Source organism: Convolutriloba macropyga, chromosome 7, assembly GCF_964194025.1.
Source record: "Convolutriloba macropyga chromosome 7, txConMacr16.3, whole genome shotgun sequence".
NCBI lineage: Eukaryota > Metazoa > Xenacoelomorpha > Acoela > Convolutidae > Convolutriloba > Convolutriloba macropyga.
Genome location: NC_134474.1, coordinates 62,265,676 through 62,281,632, shown reverse-complemented (window position 1 = coordinate 62,281,632; position 15,957 = coordinate 62,265,676). Strand labels below are relative to the sequence as shown.

Here is a 15,957-nt window from a genome sequence, read left to right as displayed (position 1 = left end):
TTGCTGATATTTAAATCTTGAAAAACATTCCATTACATCTAGAAGCTATGCAATAACCTATAATAAAACCCTAGAGGAGGTTATGTGGCTCTTGAGGCTAGAGAAACCTACAAAATTACAAAAATTTAAAAAAAAATTGCAAGTTGCATAAAAAACAGCCGAAATTTGTGATAATTTAAGTTGAAAAACCACCATTTTCAGGCAACTTATTATCAAACCCTATCGCAGATTTTCTTTTAGGCTGACAAACCTGAAAAATTACAATAAATGTCAAAAAAATGCAAAAAATATTGCAAGTTTTGTAAAAAAAAAATGCTAAAACTCGTGGTGTTGAAATATTGAAGAACATTCTATTACATTTAGAAACCAAACAGTAACCTATTGTCAAACCCCAGAGAAGGTTCCTTGGCTCTTGAGGCTCGAAAAACCTAAAAACCGACAAAAATTTTCAAAAAAACTTGGAAAAATTGTGAAAATTAGTATAAAACTGTGTGTTTTTAGCGATCGGTTTTTCGAACGTAGCCACGGGGGTGGGCAACAGTGGAATGGGGGCAATAGCGCGGTGGGGGTGTGGCAATAGTGGGGGGGGGGGGTCGACAGTGGGGGTGTCTTCAACCTCTAAGAACCGCCCTTCACACCATAAGTATAAGTCTCCAAAACAGTAAAGCCGAAACAGAGCTGAAAAGAGCACTTAACGCTCGCTGGTCGCTACCTGTTTATTCGGTTTTTGAGGACGAAAAGTCAAAAGCGTCAGACGAAAAATCGGTCAAGCGAAAAATCGCATTAAAAAAGACCGACAGGACTAAAATAATTGCAGCAAACTTCGTTTGAGAGCAATTAATTATAGCTTCAAACTTTGTTCAAGAGCAATTAAAAATAAACAACAACAGGGCTAAAACAATTTTAGCTAAAACACCCCCACTGTCGACCCCCTCAGTATTGCCCCACTACAATTTTTTCAAGAGAATTTATTAATATAAGCTTAATTCATTGAAACACGAAGAATTAAAGCCGATGTTCAACTGGTTAGTACATTAATAATTGATCAAAGTAATCATAAGGCTCTATATTCAGTCTACAGGAAGTTTTCCTCCCCTATGAAAAAAAATTAAGTTCAAATAACTGCAAACTTTGCAACTAGGAGGCTTTCATGCAAAGAATTAAAAGGGATCATCAGCGATAAACAGGCATAATTTTCCCAACAACGATTAGCAAATTGGACTAAATACTGAACTCCTCCGACTCTCTAGCAATCGGGCAGCTTCTGATTCTTTACCTTTTCTTCCTCCTACTGAAAAAATTCAAGTTTCGCAATTTGAAACCTGATTTTCAAAACTGATAGAACTGGAAACTCGGGTTCTTGCCAAAGACAATTTAACAAAGTAATGAGGCAATTTATCTAGCTAAGCAGATTAGCGAGTAGCAAAGTCACTGCTTGAGAAATTTAGAAATCGTTGTTACAGATAATCTGTTTCAAACTAACCTTCCTTTATCATATGTGTACATAAGACATGGTGAAAACAAGTTTAAAAAACAAATGAGACAGTAGTTTACATGTACCTGATAGGAGGACGTGAACAGAAGAGTTGTAGTGTAATCGACTTGAACAATTATCTTCAAACCATTCGTTCAGGTTGTTTGTTATTGCTATTTAATAATATTAGCACTGATCCTAACGACCCACAAGAAAAGTTAATCGATATTAAAAAATTTTACAATAAAATCAGTTTTGAGGCATCTAGGAGAACTAACATTTCGAATCCTAAATATTAGTCGACACCGTACGACTAACATATTTGGTCAAACTTATTTTTTTTATAAAGGTACTCACTTTTTAGCCTTTCTTGAACTCGTTGGTCTTCTAGTTTGACCTCCTGCACTCTTTTGCGACAGAATGGTTCCCAATAGCCGTTCATCGTTCTCTCCATTGCTAATATCATCAATTTCATTCTCTTTCTCATCTTGACCTTTCAACTCTTCCAAATACTGCTCCCAAATCTGACCATGTACGTTTGCCGTGCTCTTCTGAGGGTGATTATCTCTCCTTCTTTCCAACTTTGTCCATTCTCTCGGAGTTTTGAGTTCGGATATCTCGCCGTTTCTTTCATTTTCTGGGGGGTTGTCGCCATTCGTTTCAATTCGTTCACTATTGTCAACACTAGAGGCATCGTTGCTTTGTTCATTGCGGTTCCCAACATCCGGTACACTGTCCTTTTCCTTGACCTTCAGGACATCTTTCCCTTCCTGACTCGCATTGGCACTGGAAGAGGAGTGGTCGCTTTTGAAGCTCTTAATCGTTGAAGATGTCGATGTGGAAGCCTTTGAATGCGGCGACTTCGATCTGCTTCTACTCTTGTAGCTTTTAGCTCTACCTTTTTCGCTTTTAGAACTAGCATTAGATTTTGAAGATTTACGGGTAAGAGTAGAGGAATCTGATTCGTCTTCATGGGCGACAGTTCCTGTAGATTGTTTAGTTGGGGCTTCGTTCATCCTGTTTTCATTTCTGCTATCGTTATTATTGACTATAGACCCAGTTGAGCTGCCACTGCTCATAACCGGCGACAAACGGCTTCCTGATGTTTTTTCGCCTATCATTGTTTAATTTGTGCTTCCAAAAACGAAGTTCGCAAATTCAGTCGATAGTAACAAAAAATCTGTACATTCGCGCAGAGAATGTCGACTAAACTAAAGGGCGTTTAATAAGTGACGATATCGTCTCCATATTAGTAACAGATAACTATGACCTGCGGCTAACTGACCTCCACAGACACCAGTGTCTTTAACCGTTGAAAATAATCGTGTTGGTTTGTCTGGGTAGCATTGAACTGCAACTGAAAACGCACCCGAAGATAACACCTGGCATCAAAATATGCCCGAGTTCCATCATAAAATGATCGGCATCAGTTACAGAACAGATATCACTCTTAGCTTTGCTTTCTGGTCGTGACCCGGTAGTGAAAGGATGAGAGAAGACCACTAAGGCTAATTTCAAACTCACAAACAACCATGGAATAGGTAAACTGCAGTCGTATTAACGTGTAGGGTAGAACTAGAATAAGAGAAAACTAAAGAGTAAGGGTAAGATTCGTAATCTGGGAAATTAAAGAGAACACAGTCGAGAAATGATAGAGAATGAAAGAAAATAAGATGATAATTCGACAGATGATTGAGATTTTCTACTTCGCATATGACGCCCATTGGGTACACTACGTCGGAATTTATATTTGTACACAAGAGTTGATTTGCAGACCTCGAGTTCACCGACTAACCTTTTAGTGGAGGGGGCTTCTTTTAATTGGCCTTTCGTTTAGTAAGGCATAGCTTTCGTTGATTTTCGCAACATCAGCCATTCACGCTCCTGTAACTTTCTTCGTAATGATTTCTCTTGCAAATAATTAAGTCCACGAGAGAGATAAAATGAACTCGGTTATGTAGGTTAAAGATGAAATGAAGAAGTAAAGATCACAAAGATGAAACAAGCATATTAGCTAGACTACTTCGTGATCTTTCAATTTTAACAGAACCACTTAATTGGCATCAATATTAGATACTTAAATCAGACACTTAAGTGGAAACACGATGGGTATTAATTACGTCATCAATTCAATTTTAGAGATTAAAATTGATCTTTATCAAGACAAGATGATTAAGGTAAACGAGATTTCTTATTACACAACTTTGATTCGTTAGCTTGCCACTTTTTTAAAAAAAATTCTAAATTCAGAGCTATAAGTGAAACAAACTTGTTACAAAGATGTAGAATGAAGATTTCAAACAAATTTACGTTACTCTAACGAAATTATGTATCTGGATCAGGATATTCATAGTAATTTTTGTTTAACTTATTCATATCTCATAAGAATGAATTTTAACCTCATTCGTATAGCAAATTTATCATTTAAAAGGTACATTTATCAAAATTTTGCATATTGTTACCATTTGTGAGAACTGGAAAAATATTTTCGCTTTCAAAAGGACCATATAACCATTATAGCAATACTTGCTGAATAAACATCTAAGCTGATGTCCAACCAAGAATTGATTTGATGCTGGCCCGGTTGCAACAAAAATCAGTAGAACGATTTTCGAAAATTAGGTCAAAAACGAATACTTTTATTCAAAAAAATGAGCGCCAGCTCTTGAAAAGCAAAATGTAATCCAATGTTTAGAATCAAGCACCCAATATTACACGTGCCCAAATCGCTGCAAGTCAAAACGAAATTTACTTTTGAACTCTTCTGTCAATTTTTATTTCTATTTTACATTTCATTATTTAGTTTGCTCTGTTCAAGGTACATTTAAATAGTTTGTTCTTTAGTCGAAATCACAATACTCGATATTTAGCTCTATTTAATAGCAGCTTCGGCACTTTTGAGCTTAACATTTATGTGCCACCATATATGAAAAACTCAGAAGCCTGAGACTTTCTAGCCTGAGACTTTCTACTTAAAATCTGTTCAGGTCAATTTTAATTATAATCGAAATAATCAAAAATCATCGAGGACAAATTTAAAACAAGTAAATCTATTAAAGCCTACAAATGATTAAATATCATACCAAGTGAGTTTGCAATCATAATTTATACACAACCTTGTGAAAATGGATTCAAATAAGAAAAGCCGCGGAGGAACTGTTTCCTTACCATGTGAAAAAAAATTCATGTTTTTATTAGCCTAAGTGACCAACAAACATTGCAAGTGGTCTACGCATACTTATATAATTTTGTTTCTGCGATATGACAGCGGAGCAGCATTAGGCTGTTGATTTTGCGACCATTAATGAACTTTTTGGTTACTAAGGCAACTTTTTAGCGTCTGCAACTTTGACGTGATACCATCATTGCAGCCAAGATCGGTCAAGCTATGGTCAACCTGAAGCTATGGTTAAGTGAGAGCTCATCCTCGCACAGAGCTTCACGGAGGCAATGGATTGAACTATCAATTTTGTTGGTCAATCACACACTTTTCCTCTCGGCTATCGAAAAAATGGAAGTTGGACTAGCTATTTATTTTGTCATAATCTAACACGAAAGGAAACAGTTCACAAAACAAAAAATACTGGGACTGAACATAGCTGAAGTCCGTACTGATCGATATGCAAGTCCATTAATTTCTGAAGCCTCTCAATGAGCTTTTCATTTTTATTTAGTAAAAATGTTTTAAGCTACTATAAATAAAAAGCATTGCCGAAGAAAATTACGATTCTTGAAATTATTCTGGAAACTCAGAAGCTAACTTTTTCCAATCCAACATTAAAATGATTCAGTAGAACTAGCTAATATTAGTCAACAGTGTATATATATTTAAGATTATTATATTCAATAAATGAATCAATTCTAACTTAAATTGATGAACGCATAGTTCGGAAACGTTCGTTTTAGAAAAAAGAAAATTTATTTTAATTAACAAAACCTTTTTACTTCATGGTTGTGATTTATCATTATAAGAAGTTGATGAACAAACTATTGAGAAGACAGAAATTAGAACTATTTGGATACAATAGTTTCATTCGTAAGAGCCACGTCTTGTTCTATATTGAGTGACATCTTTTCACAAAAGCTTGCGCTGAGAACACGGATAAAAATAGAATCGAAAAAAAACCTCAATAAGGATACCACGCTATAATTAGAGTACACCGTTGTGTCGAATTATTCAATCCCGCAAGAAATCGAACTCAATAGACATAATAAAATATTCATTAATTGAGTTCTTATTTTAATAGACAATCAGGAATAAAAAACAGTACCCAACTTTTTCCTGTCTCTGTTACTAGTTGAACTTTTGATAGGTAGGCCTAGTTAACCACCGTCCTCTCTAAATTTTATTAACATTAAGTCAAAACAACAATCCAGCTTTAAGTTATCAAGGAAACGACAATGCAAAAAATTTGATTAAAAAGGTCGAATCTATTTAATCAAGTGTATTCATTCGAAAGAGACAACTGCAATTTTTGGTAGAATTTGCCTCGAGGCCGTTTTATAACCTTTCCTCACAATCATGTGTATATAGGAAGTAGAAACCGTTAGCATCTTGTTGCAACTCGTATAAATAAACAGATTACTTTCATTACCCAAGGACGATACACCTAATGCATGAAAACTGGTTGAAAACACTCGACTGATATGCTAAATTCCACTACATGCATGTGTGTCTAATCTAACGCATTCCCAGACTAAGCCCAGAGCACAATGGGCTCGATCCACCAACCGGCACCCTCTATTCCCAAGGTATTTACCAACAAGGTAGTTCCTGATTTTGAATTGCAGCCAAGTTGGGAGAATGGGCGGGGGTTCTCGAATTAATTCCATAGTTTCTGATCATTCTTATTCAGGCGGTTAATACCTGAAAGTCAGACAGGTTTGGCTAGTAGCAATCAATTTATGTTAGTTTTCTTTACGGCAGAGGTAATGAAAAGAAATTCCCAAACAATCGTGTATGAAAGCGGGAACGTATTCAACACACGCTCAATAGCCCTGAACTCAAATTACAAATTTCATTTTCTAGTTTATTCAGCTCACACTAATTCTCAAAACACTGTGGTCAATTTAATCAAAACAAAGAATCTCGTTAAGACTTTCGCCGCCAGGACGTACCAGATAGCCGACCTAACTAATGAGCTGGAAAAGATTCCGGGATCTATTCAACATTACCCCCTTTTTTCCAATGGGGAGGGGGCAATTGAAGTATAAAGATCCACATTATGTAGTCGGTGAGATTTTTCTTCGCTAGAGCCTCTCTTCACTTGACCTAAGAACCCAAATATTACCCAAATAACAAATTGAAATGTTTCGTCGGTGAGGGGGAGGGGGCGGCAGTTTAGCAGGCTATTTTATCATTTCATCAATTTAACTTGACAATTCGGCGAGTTTTTCGTCTTTAAAGTCAAAATAGTGCTAGCTATTGATAATCAATTGAACTAATGGAATTAAATCATTAACTGAATTTTTCAACGACCGATGCATTCTCCTAATGCGTCGTCTTTGTCGACACGCTTCGTTAATGAAGTTCAATCGGTTAATATGCTCTTTAATCTTGCAAAAACAATTCAGGTTAGAGGAAAATAGTTGAATTCAGCTGTGTTATGTCTAGGAGAAAAGAACACAAAATTAATGTCCAATCTAACTACGAAGGACAAAAAACAAAACTGTAGACAATATTTACAAAATTAAATTGATCTAAACTAATATTTAGTACAATTCATAAATAAGCGCCAAAGATACTATCTATGAGGACAGAAGTTTTTTTAGCTCAAGATTGAAAATGCTCCGAAACATGAAAAGATTATTCAAACATCAACTGGCCGTTCAATTACCAAACCATTCGATATGTATATTAGACTGCTGCTTTCGAAGAACTCAGTTGGTTATTGATGGATCTAGATACGGGACCGGTAGGAAAAGGAGTGAAATAGTTAAAAAAAATAGTGTCAAAAAGCAGTAATCTAATGAGGTAAATTGCCAGGCATACGCGATTTTGATTCACAATTTTATTTACTATCTGTTACTGGAAACTTCAATTACTGGAAAGTTTGTTATACTAAAGGGGAACTAATCACGTACATCTGTAAATAACTTGATTTGTAACTTAATAGTGACCTATGGTAACATTGCACTGAAGCAACAGGGCACAATGAAAACAAAATATATTCTGCTAAGGATCACTTGAAGAAATCATGAAGAGCACTCTCGATAAGAACAGTATAAAGAATTGGGATCTATTCTGACCATTAAAAATGAGATTTACCCCCCTCCCCCGCGCTCTGCAGATCAGCTAAAATTTGCTCTTTTGTAGCCATCTGGAAAGTTGGACAGTTATGAATGCAGGTAACAAAAAACAAAAAAAAATTGTGTTAGCTATGATTAACGGAAAAAAAATTAACATAACCAACTAACGTCGGGCGAAATGCTCTTAAACGACCGGCGAGCGGTTGGCTTCGGTAGTAGCCAGCTGCAGCTTAGGGATGCTAGCATTAGTGTGGGCGCGTAGTATTTCGAAGTAGAGAAATTGATCACACACAAAAACATCAACTCTACCTTGATTTTTTATTGTCACCAATATTTTTCTCTAATCGGTTCAAGGGTACTTTCGGCGCAGAAAATTTTCACCTTGAAAAAAATGGGATGTATTACCTAGAATTTTATTTTAAAAAATTAAATGGTTGGCTTCAGTAATCCCATCTAGCTGGGGCTTAGGGACGCTAGCATTAGGGGGTTACCGGTTTGTGAGTGTGGGTCAGGGTGAGGGTGGGGGGGGGGGGGGGGGGGGTTGGGGTAAGGTTGCGAAGGCTATATGCGAGGGGGTATCAAATCGAAAAGCAGAGAAGGGTGGACAATGGGAGTGTTGGGGTGGAGTTATAGAAGGCTGATGGGGCGGAGGGCGAGGTGAGGTGCGCGGGTGACTGAAACGGGGGGGGGGGGGGTCATAATTTCCCCTTCAAACCATGAAAATGTCTCTCTTCAAAACCGTTTTCTCGATTCGTATTCTCAGACTATAGTAAGGTTAGGGCTATAAGAGCACTTAATGCCCTCCGAGCGTAACCTGTTTATCCCGTTTTTGAGGACGAAAAGACAAATGGGTTAGACAAAAACTCGGCCAGGCAAAAAACCGCACAAAAAACACAGGATTATTACAATTGCTACAAACTTGTCGAAATTTATCGAAAATTACTAGTGACACTTATTTATGTTAACAAGGTTGTTGGAGTTGAGCTTAAGAAAAACAAAATTGCGTAGAAAGTAAAAGTTCAGCGCAGATTCAAAACAGATCCAAATAAATGCGTAGGACGAAAACTATTACTGTGTTCTATTTTTATCCAGATTATCCAACCCCTTAGCAAGAAAACTGTATAGCGAATCAGAAACATCCGTGTATGCCACGTAAGCCAAAAAAATTGTTAACAAACTGAACAAAAATAAGAACTCACAATTTTCTTGTCAGCCTAGCAACTCGAGCTAGCACATAAACTCAGCAATAAAAATGTTGAAATAATATAGTCTTGAGCACTATATTTGTTACTTCGTCTTGCCACAACCAAACCCTTGAGCAGTAAAATTTTTACTGTGTCTTGATACCAAAAGTTGTCTTGAGCATTATTCTAATATTGTGTCTTGTATAGAAAACATCTTGAACAGTGAATTCAATTCTCTGTGTCCTGATTTCCAATCTTCATCTCGCGAGTATTCTGCGAAAAGCGCAACACACACACCTAGGATTCAGTTAGAAACCAAATTTTCATAACACTTCTCAGGCATATAATTTTGCCTTTGATTTGTTTCATCAAAACGATTGAACTGGTAAACATATAGAGATCCCGTATTGTGTGATCTGTGGACCCAGTTCAATTGACAAAAAATCGAAAACTAAGTTAGTTAAAGTAGTTAATGCAACGGTAAGTACAGCAGAACGGATATACAGTTACAAAAGCAAACTGCATGAACGAAGTATCCGGACAGATTTTGTAACAACTCAGAACGAACTAACTAGGCGGTGTAAAACTTTCTTTGTGAAACACAAGGAGAGCAGCCGTTACATTTGGTGCGCCGAACCGGACAGTGATATACACACTGCTGTCCAACTCAACAAGTGAAGTGCCAAAGGTATCAACGAATAAAACAAAACTCAACAAGCAAGTCAACAACGCAAAGCCAATGAGGCAAAGTGCATTAGAATTCGATTAGCAAGGCTTAATTAAAGCAAACAAACAAAAGTACGAAAATCTTAGAATTCCGCGATTTTCAACACGGGAATCTTAAATAAAGAATTCAGCGTTTTTCGACACAGAAATCTTAAGAAATCCGCGATTTTCAAAACGGAAATCTTAAATTAAGAATTCAGATTCAAGCTGCAGTCCCAAAGTACAAACGAAGTGACTCCATCACAGAGTCAAGACATTCTGCATAGACAGATTGGCAACTGTCGAAAACAACTCGAAGTAAAAACTCAGGAGGGTCAGGAGCTAATGAGAAACAACGATAGATCAAGCAAACTCAAGACCATTTATCAACAGCTACTGAAGCTTGACGACTCTCTTTGCATTCTTCTTCGGAAGCGAGCAAATATTCTTCGTGATCCCGAATTGTTTGAACGTTACGAAGCCGAACGACTAAATTTCTTACAAACACTAAACGCAGATTGGTTACCATACAATCACGGAGAAACAAACATGACGGATCAACAGAATCAAACCGTACAATTGACAAGCGATGCAGAACCAACTGCCGCTAAGACTTCACAGTCTGTTTTAGGAGTTTCTCAACAAACTGTTGAAAATGGAAACCCAAACAAGGACATTAATTCAATGGACTCCTCTGATAAACGAGCTAGAAAGGCAGAAAAGCTTGCGGCTCTAGAGAAAGACTTTGCATCAAAAATGTGGTTGAAGAAAATTGAATTCGAATTGAAAAGGAGAGATTGAAATGAAGATGCAACTTTTTGAAGAAGGTGCACTGAAACTGGAATACGAGAAAGAAGCTCTTAACGCAAGAGCATCAGATTCGGATGATAGTGCAGCCCCTAGTATTGGAAGTAGATCACCATTCAACTGGGGAAACCCTGAAAAACAAAGATGTTTCCGGTTGGCTCGATAACTCGGATAAATTCACCAACTTGCACGATTATAGTTTCGAGCTTGCGAACACCAGGATTGACAACAATTATCCCAGGCTAAGCTTCAATCGCGAAGATGTACTCAAGTCACGGCCACCAAGCGCAGAGCGTGCCAGCTCAGGTCGGGAACAAGACAAGTTTAACCGTAATAAACAAAGCAGTAGTAGTCAACTACCAAAGTTGAAGTTGAGTTCATTTGACGGAAACCCCCTAGAGTGGCCTGAGTGGTCGAATATGTTCAAAGCAACGGTTCACTATCGCGATATATCTGACTCGCAGAAAATGAGCCACTTGAAAACCTTGTTGACAGGTAAAGCAAAGTCAGCTATATCAGGAATGGGCTATTCGGGAGAGTTCTACGCTCAAGCGGCAAGTTTAGGCGACCCTACCTAATTGTCGACGCTCAGCTTAACACATTGCGCAAACAACAACCAATTCGAATGCACGACTCAACGGCTATAATTAATTACTCAATAACAATCAGCAAGCTAGTTAATGTACTGAAGCAATACAATTATGAGAGCAACCTGCGTTCAAGTTCAATTAAAAAACTGCCTCCAAGTTTGAAATAAAAGTGGTTCTTCTTCGTTGACGAGTGCCAAGAAGATAGAACCGGCCTCATTCTCCTTGAAAGGTGGCTAGCTCGAATGGCGTTTGTCTATGAAGGAATGCCATCAACCAAGAGCGAACGAAAGGAAGATGATCGACCAAAAGCTAACAGAGAAAAACGATTCTCAAAATCGTCAAATGTTAGTGCGAGTTCGAATGCAAACGAAACGAAGCAAATGCAAAACAACAACAGTCCACTAGCGGATGGCACTCATAAAATATGGAACTGTCCAATATTTAAGGATATGAATGTCACCGATCGCTATGCAGCAGTAAGAAAAGAACGCTTATGTTATGGATGTCTGGGGAAAAAACATGCAATCAAAGATTGTAAAGTCCACCCGTGCCGTATGAATGGATGTACCAAAAAGCACAATAGACTGCTACACTCAGAAAACCAAATGGACGAGGGTAGTCAAGCAGTTAATGTAAGCGCAGCAACAATCAACCAGAGTAACCAAGTTACTAGTTTTTTTTTCAAATAGTTCCGGTATCGGTTCAGAGCGGTGGTAACAGGTTGACTACCTACGCTTTCCTCGATAGTGGGTCAACAGTATCATTCATCGGTCAAACTATCAAGGATCAACTAAAAGCCAAAGGCACGGACGTTACCTTGAACATTGCTGGCACACATGGGACGCAAGATTTGAGGACAGAAGGTTCCTATCACAATAAAGGGACCACACTCAAAAGTGCATTCGATTGAAGCGTTTGCAAAACCATCAATCTCGTTGGGAAACACGACATACGATTATAAGGAACTGAAGAACAACTTCAGACACATGAATGTTCTCACTAACAGAACATTCAACCTGATGGAGGTAGGCATCATACTTGGACAAAATGCCTACGAAATTCAACGTCCATTGGACTATAAGATTGGAACACGAAATGAGCCTTTCGCAGTCTTAACAGAAATAGGATGGGTAGTCAGTGGTCCCAAGACAGGCAAGAAAACTCAAAATGTTTGTCATTTCGCCACCACAGAAGATGTGAAAGTGGCAGAAAATATCCAATCATGGTGGGACATAGAAACTTTTGCTTACAACAAAATGTTGTAAGTCAATCAAAGAAAGAGCAGCAAGCTCAGAAGTTTCTAGAGACTACAACAAAATTTACAGGCGAGCGGTACGAAGTTGGCATGCTCTGGAGCGAACCAGATCCCAATCTTCCAAACAACTACGGCTCTTGGTCAGCTCTACTCTTTGGAACGAAGACTCCAAAAGGACCCCAATTTGAAACAAATGTATCAACGGTCAATTGATACAGATGTTGACAAGGGATTCCTGAAGATCCTGAACAAATCGGAAGTCAGAGGCACTTTCGGAAAGGAATGGTATTTGCCGCACCATCCAGTACTAAACCCCAAAAAACCGGGCAAAGTTCGCCGTGTTTGCAACGCTGCAGAAAAGTACAACGATGTATGCCTAAATGACAAGCTATTAGCCGGACCCGATCTATTACACTGACTAATTGGAACAATATTCAGATTTCGAGAGGGACCAATAGCCCTAACCGCAGATATTGAATCAATGTTTCTGCAGATGCAAGTTCCTGAACGGGATAAAAGCTGCTTGAGATTCCTGTGGCGACCAGCAACAAATGAACCTGTGCAAATTTACGAGTATCAGCGTCATGTTTTTGGAGCAAAGAGTTCACCAACATGTGCCAACTACGCTCTGAAGCAAGTAGCGATCCATAACGAGGACGAGTCCCCAATTGCAGCAAAAACAATCCAAAACAACTTCTACATGGACGATTTCATCAAGTCAGTCGAAACACCAGAAGAAGCAATCAAGTTTTTCCAACAACTGCAACCTCTTCTCTCAAAACATGGAGTTGAACTGAAGAAGTGGATCACCAATAGCGACGTGGTAACCAACGCAACCCCAGAGGACTTAAGATCAATCAGCAACAAAAAGCAGGCTGAAGTAGAACCCAGCAAGGAAGGTTCAGCCGTGCTTGGGCTTCATTGGACGGTTACCGACGATAGTCTACAGGTTTGTAGAGGTACAAGCAAAGATGTTGAGACCCCAATCACCCAAAGGAAGATCTTATCTCTAGTTTCTTCAGTGTTTGATCCTCTTGGACTATTTGCACCATTCAGACTCCTGAAGAGCATCTGGACCAGAAATGGACAACATTGGACAACTCATTAGGACCTAACGAAGAAGAGGTTTTGAAGTGGAAAGTGCAGCTTCCAGAAATAGCAGAAACTAGCATTGATAGAAGATACTTTAGCACAGCCAAGGACAAATGGGAACTTCATGTATTTGCCGACGCATCTGAAGACACAATGTGCACAGTGGCATACCTAAGTTCAAAGCCAAAATAAAACTCAGCAGACTTAGCATTTGTAATCGGAAAGTGCAGAGTCGCACCGACGCGACACCTTTCCATGCCAGGCTTGAAACTACAGGCAGCAGTGATGGCGGTGAGAATTAAAGAGCAGATAGTGAAGGAACACGAATCGAAGATTCACAGTTCCAACTTTTGGACAGACTCTACTACTGTTCTGCAATGGATTCACAGCTGCCAACGTAAGCAACAGGTGTTTGTTGCAAACAGAGTAGCTGAGATTTTGGACACAACTAATGTTTCACAGTGGAATCATGTGAGTAGTATTAACAGTCCAGCTGACATCGGTACACGAGCGATCAATGTTGAAGAACTTAAGAGAAGCGAATGAATCACTGGGCCGGCTAGGTTGAAGCAACCAGAGAGCGAATGGCTGGAGCAGGTGAATTTAACATTTGCTTCAGACGAACAAAACTAACAAAAGGTCTTCTCAGAAAGGTTGAGAAGAAGCCGATGAATCAGTGGGAACGATTCAGCAATTTCAATCGACTAGTAAATACAATGGCATACGTGCAGCGCGTATTTAAAAAACACAAACCTGCAACACGAACACTAAATGTTGAAGAAAGAGAGGGTGCACAAGCAAGCATCTTCAGACTATTGCAGCAAGAACAGTTTGCTGAAGAGATGAAATCTCAAGGCTGAAAAGGAAATTCCAATAAAACAGGAAAACCCTCCAGTTTTCACCATTCATTGACCAGCAAGGACTTATTCGTGCCCAAGGCAGAATAGGTAAAAGTCAATTGAACTTCGAAACTAAGCATCCAATACTGTTACACTGGAAGCACCATGCAGTTGAATTATTCTTGCGAAATGAACATAAAAATAGTCATCACGAAGGAACTGAACAAGTCAAACATAGTTCAGCAGAAATTCTGGATCCTAGGCATCAAAAACAAATGCATTCGATGTCGAAAGGGAAGAGCCCAAACAAAGGCACCAGTAATGGCAGATCTACATGAAGAACAATTGGTCGCATCAACAGTGTTCTCGAATGTGGGCGTAGACTATTTCGGACCATTCACAGTAAAGATTGGTCGGAGAAACGAAAAGCGTTGGTGCTTTCTATTCACATGCCTTACTGTACGAGCGGTACATATAGAGATTGTACCAAAACTAGACACTGACAGTTGTCCGGACGCAATTATGCGATTCTTTGCTCGAAGAGGCAAACCGTTGAAAATGATAAGCGATAACGGGACAAACTTCTTGGAGCTGAAAAAGAGTTGGCAGAGTATATAGCAGCATGGAACAAGGAGCAAATTGCACAACATCTGATACAACAAGGTATTAGATGCAAGTTCAACCCACCTGCAGCACCACACTTTGGAGGATGTTGGAAAGACTGGTTAGGAGTGGCAAGAAGGCAATATACGCAGTGCTGGGCAATCGATCATTCACGGAAGACGTTCTGTCGACCACGATGTGTCTTGTTGAACAGACGCTGAATGCTAGACCACTGCCATCGGTCAGTTCTGATGCTACCGATTTAGAAGCTATTACTCCAAACCATGTCCTGCTTGTCAACAAGAACCTTTGCTTACCGTATCTATCAGGTGCAGAGCAATTTTTTGATCATAGAAAGCTCTTCAGACAAACACAAGCTTACGCAGACCTCATCTGGGACAGATTCCGTAAAGAGTACTGGCCAACGTTGAAGAGTCGAAAGAAATGGCAGACCACAACGGACAGAAGTCTTCAGCAGGGTGATCTTGTGTGGTTAGTGGAAGACAGTGACAAACGTGGATATTATAATCTAGGTCGAAGAACCGAAACCTTTGAAGGTTCCGACGGAGTGATTCGATCAGCGAAAATCCTAACGAAAGATGGATACTACAAGAGGCCAGTAGTGAAGCTCGCTCCAGTACTGCCAACTGGCGATGATTTTTTCACGAAGGAAAACAGGGCCAGCGATGTTGGAGCTGAGCTTAAGGAATAACAAAATAGCGTAGGAAGTTAAAAATCAGCGCAGACTCAAAACAGATCCAAATAAATGCGTAGGACGAAAACTATTACTTTGTTCTAATGTTATCCAGATCATCCATCCCCTTAGCGAGAAAACTGCATTGCGAATCAGAAACATCCGCGTATGCCACGTAAGCAGAAAAAATTGTTCAACAAACTGCACAAAAATAAGAACTCACAATTTTAATTCTAGTCAGCCTAGCAACTCGAGCTAGCACATAAACTCAGCAATAAAATTGTTTAAATAATATAGTCTTGAGCAGTATATTTTTTTACTGCGTCTTGCCAAAACCAAACCCTTGAGCAGAATAATTGTTAAATTGTTACTGTGTCTTGATACCAAAAGTTGTCTTGAGCATTATTCTATCTAATATTGTGTCTTGTATCGAAAACGTCTCGAACAGTGAATTCAATTCTCTGT

At 38.9% G+C, this 15,957-nt stretch overlaps 2 protein-coding genes across 4 annotated transcripts in view; one reads left to right on the top strand and one right to left on the bottom strand.

Moving 5' to 3' along the window:
• The window catches only part of LOC142343229 (uncharacterized), a 344,179-nt gene extending 340,721 nt beyond the window's left edge, over window positions 1–3,458 (bottom strand). The window contains exon 1 of the mRNA XM_075395002.1: window positions 1,832–3,458. Coding sequence (XP_075251117.1) covers window positions 1,832–2,595 — 764 coding nt within the window. The 5' untranslated portion in view covers window positions 2,596–3,458. The remainder of the gene's footprint in view (window positions 1–1,831) is intronic.
• The window catches only part of LOC142343227 (septin-2-like), a 332,083-nt gene that overhangs the window by 213,115 nt on the left and 103,011 nt on the right, over window positions 1–15,957 (top strand). The window lies entirely within an intron of this gene.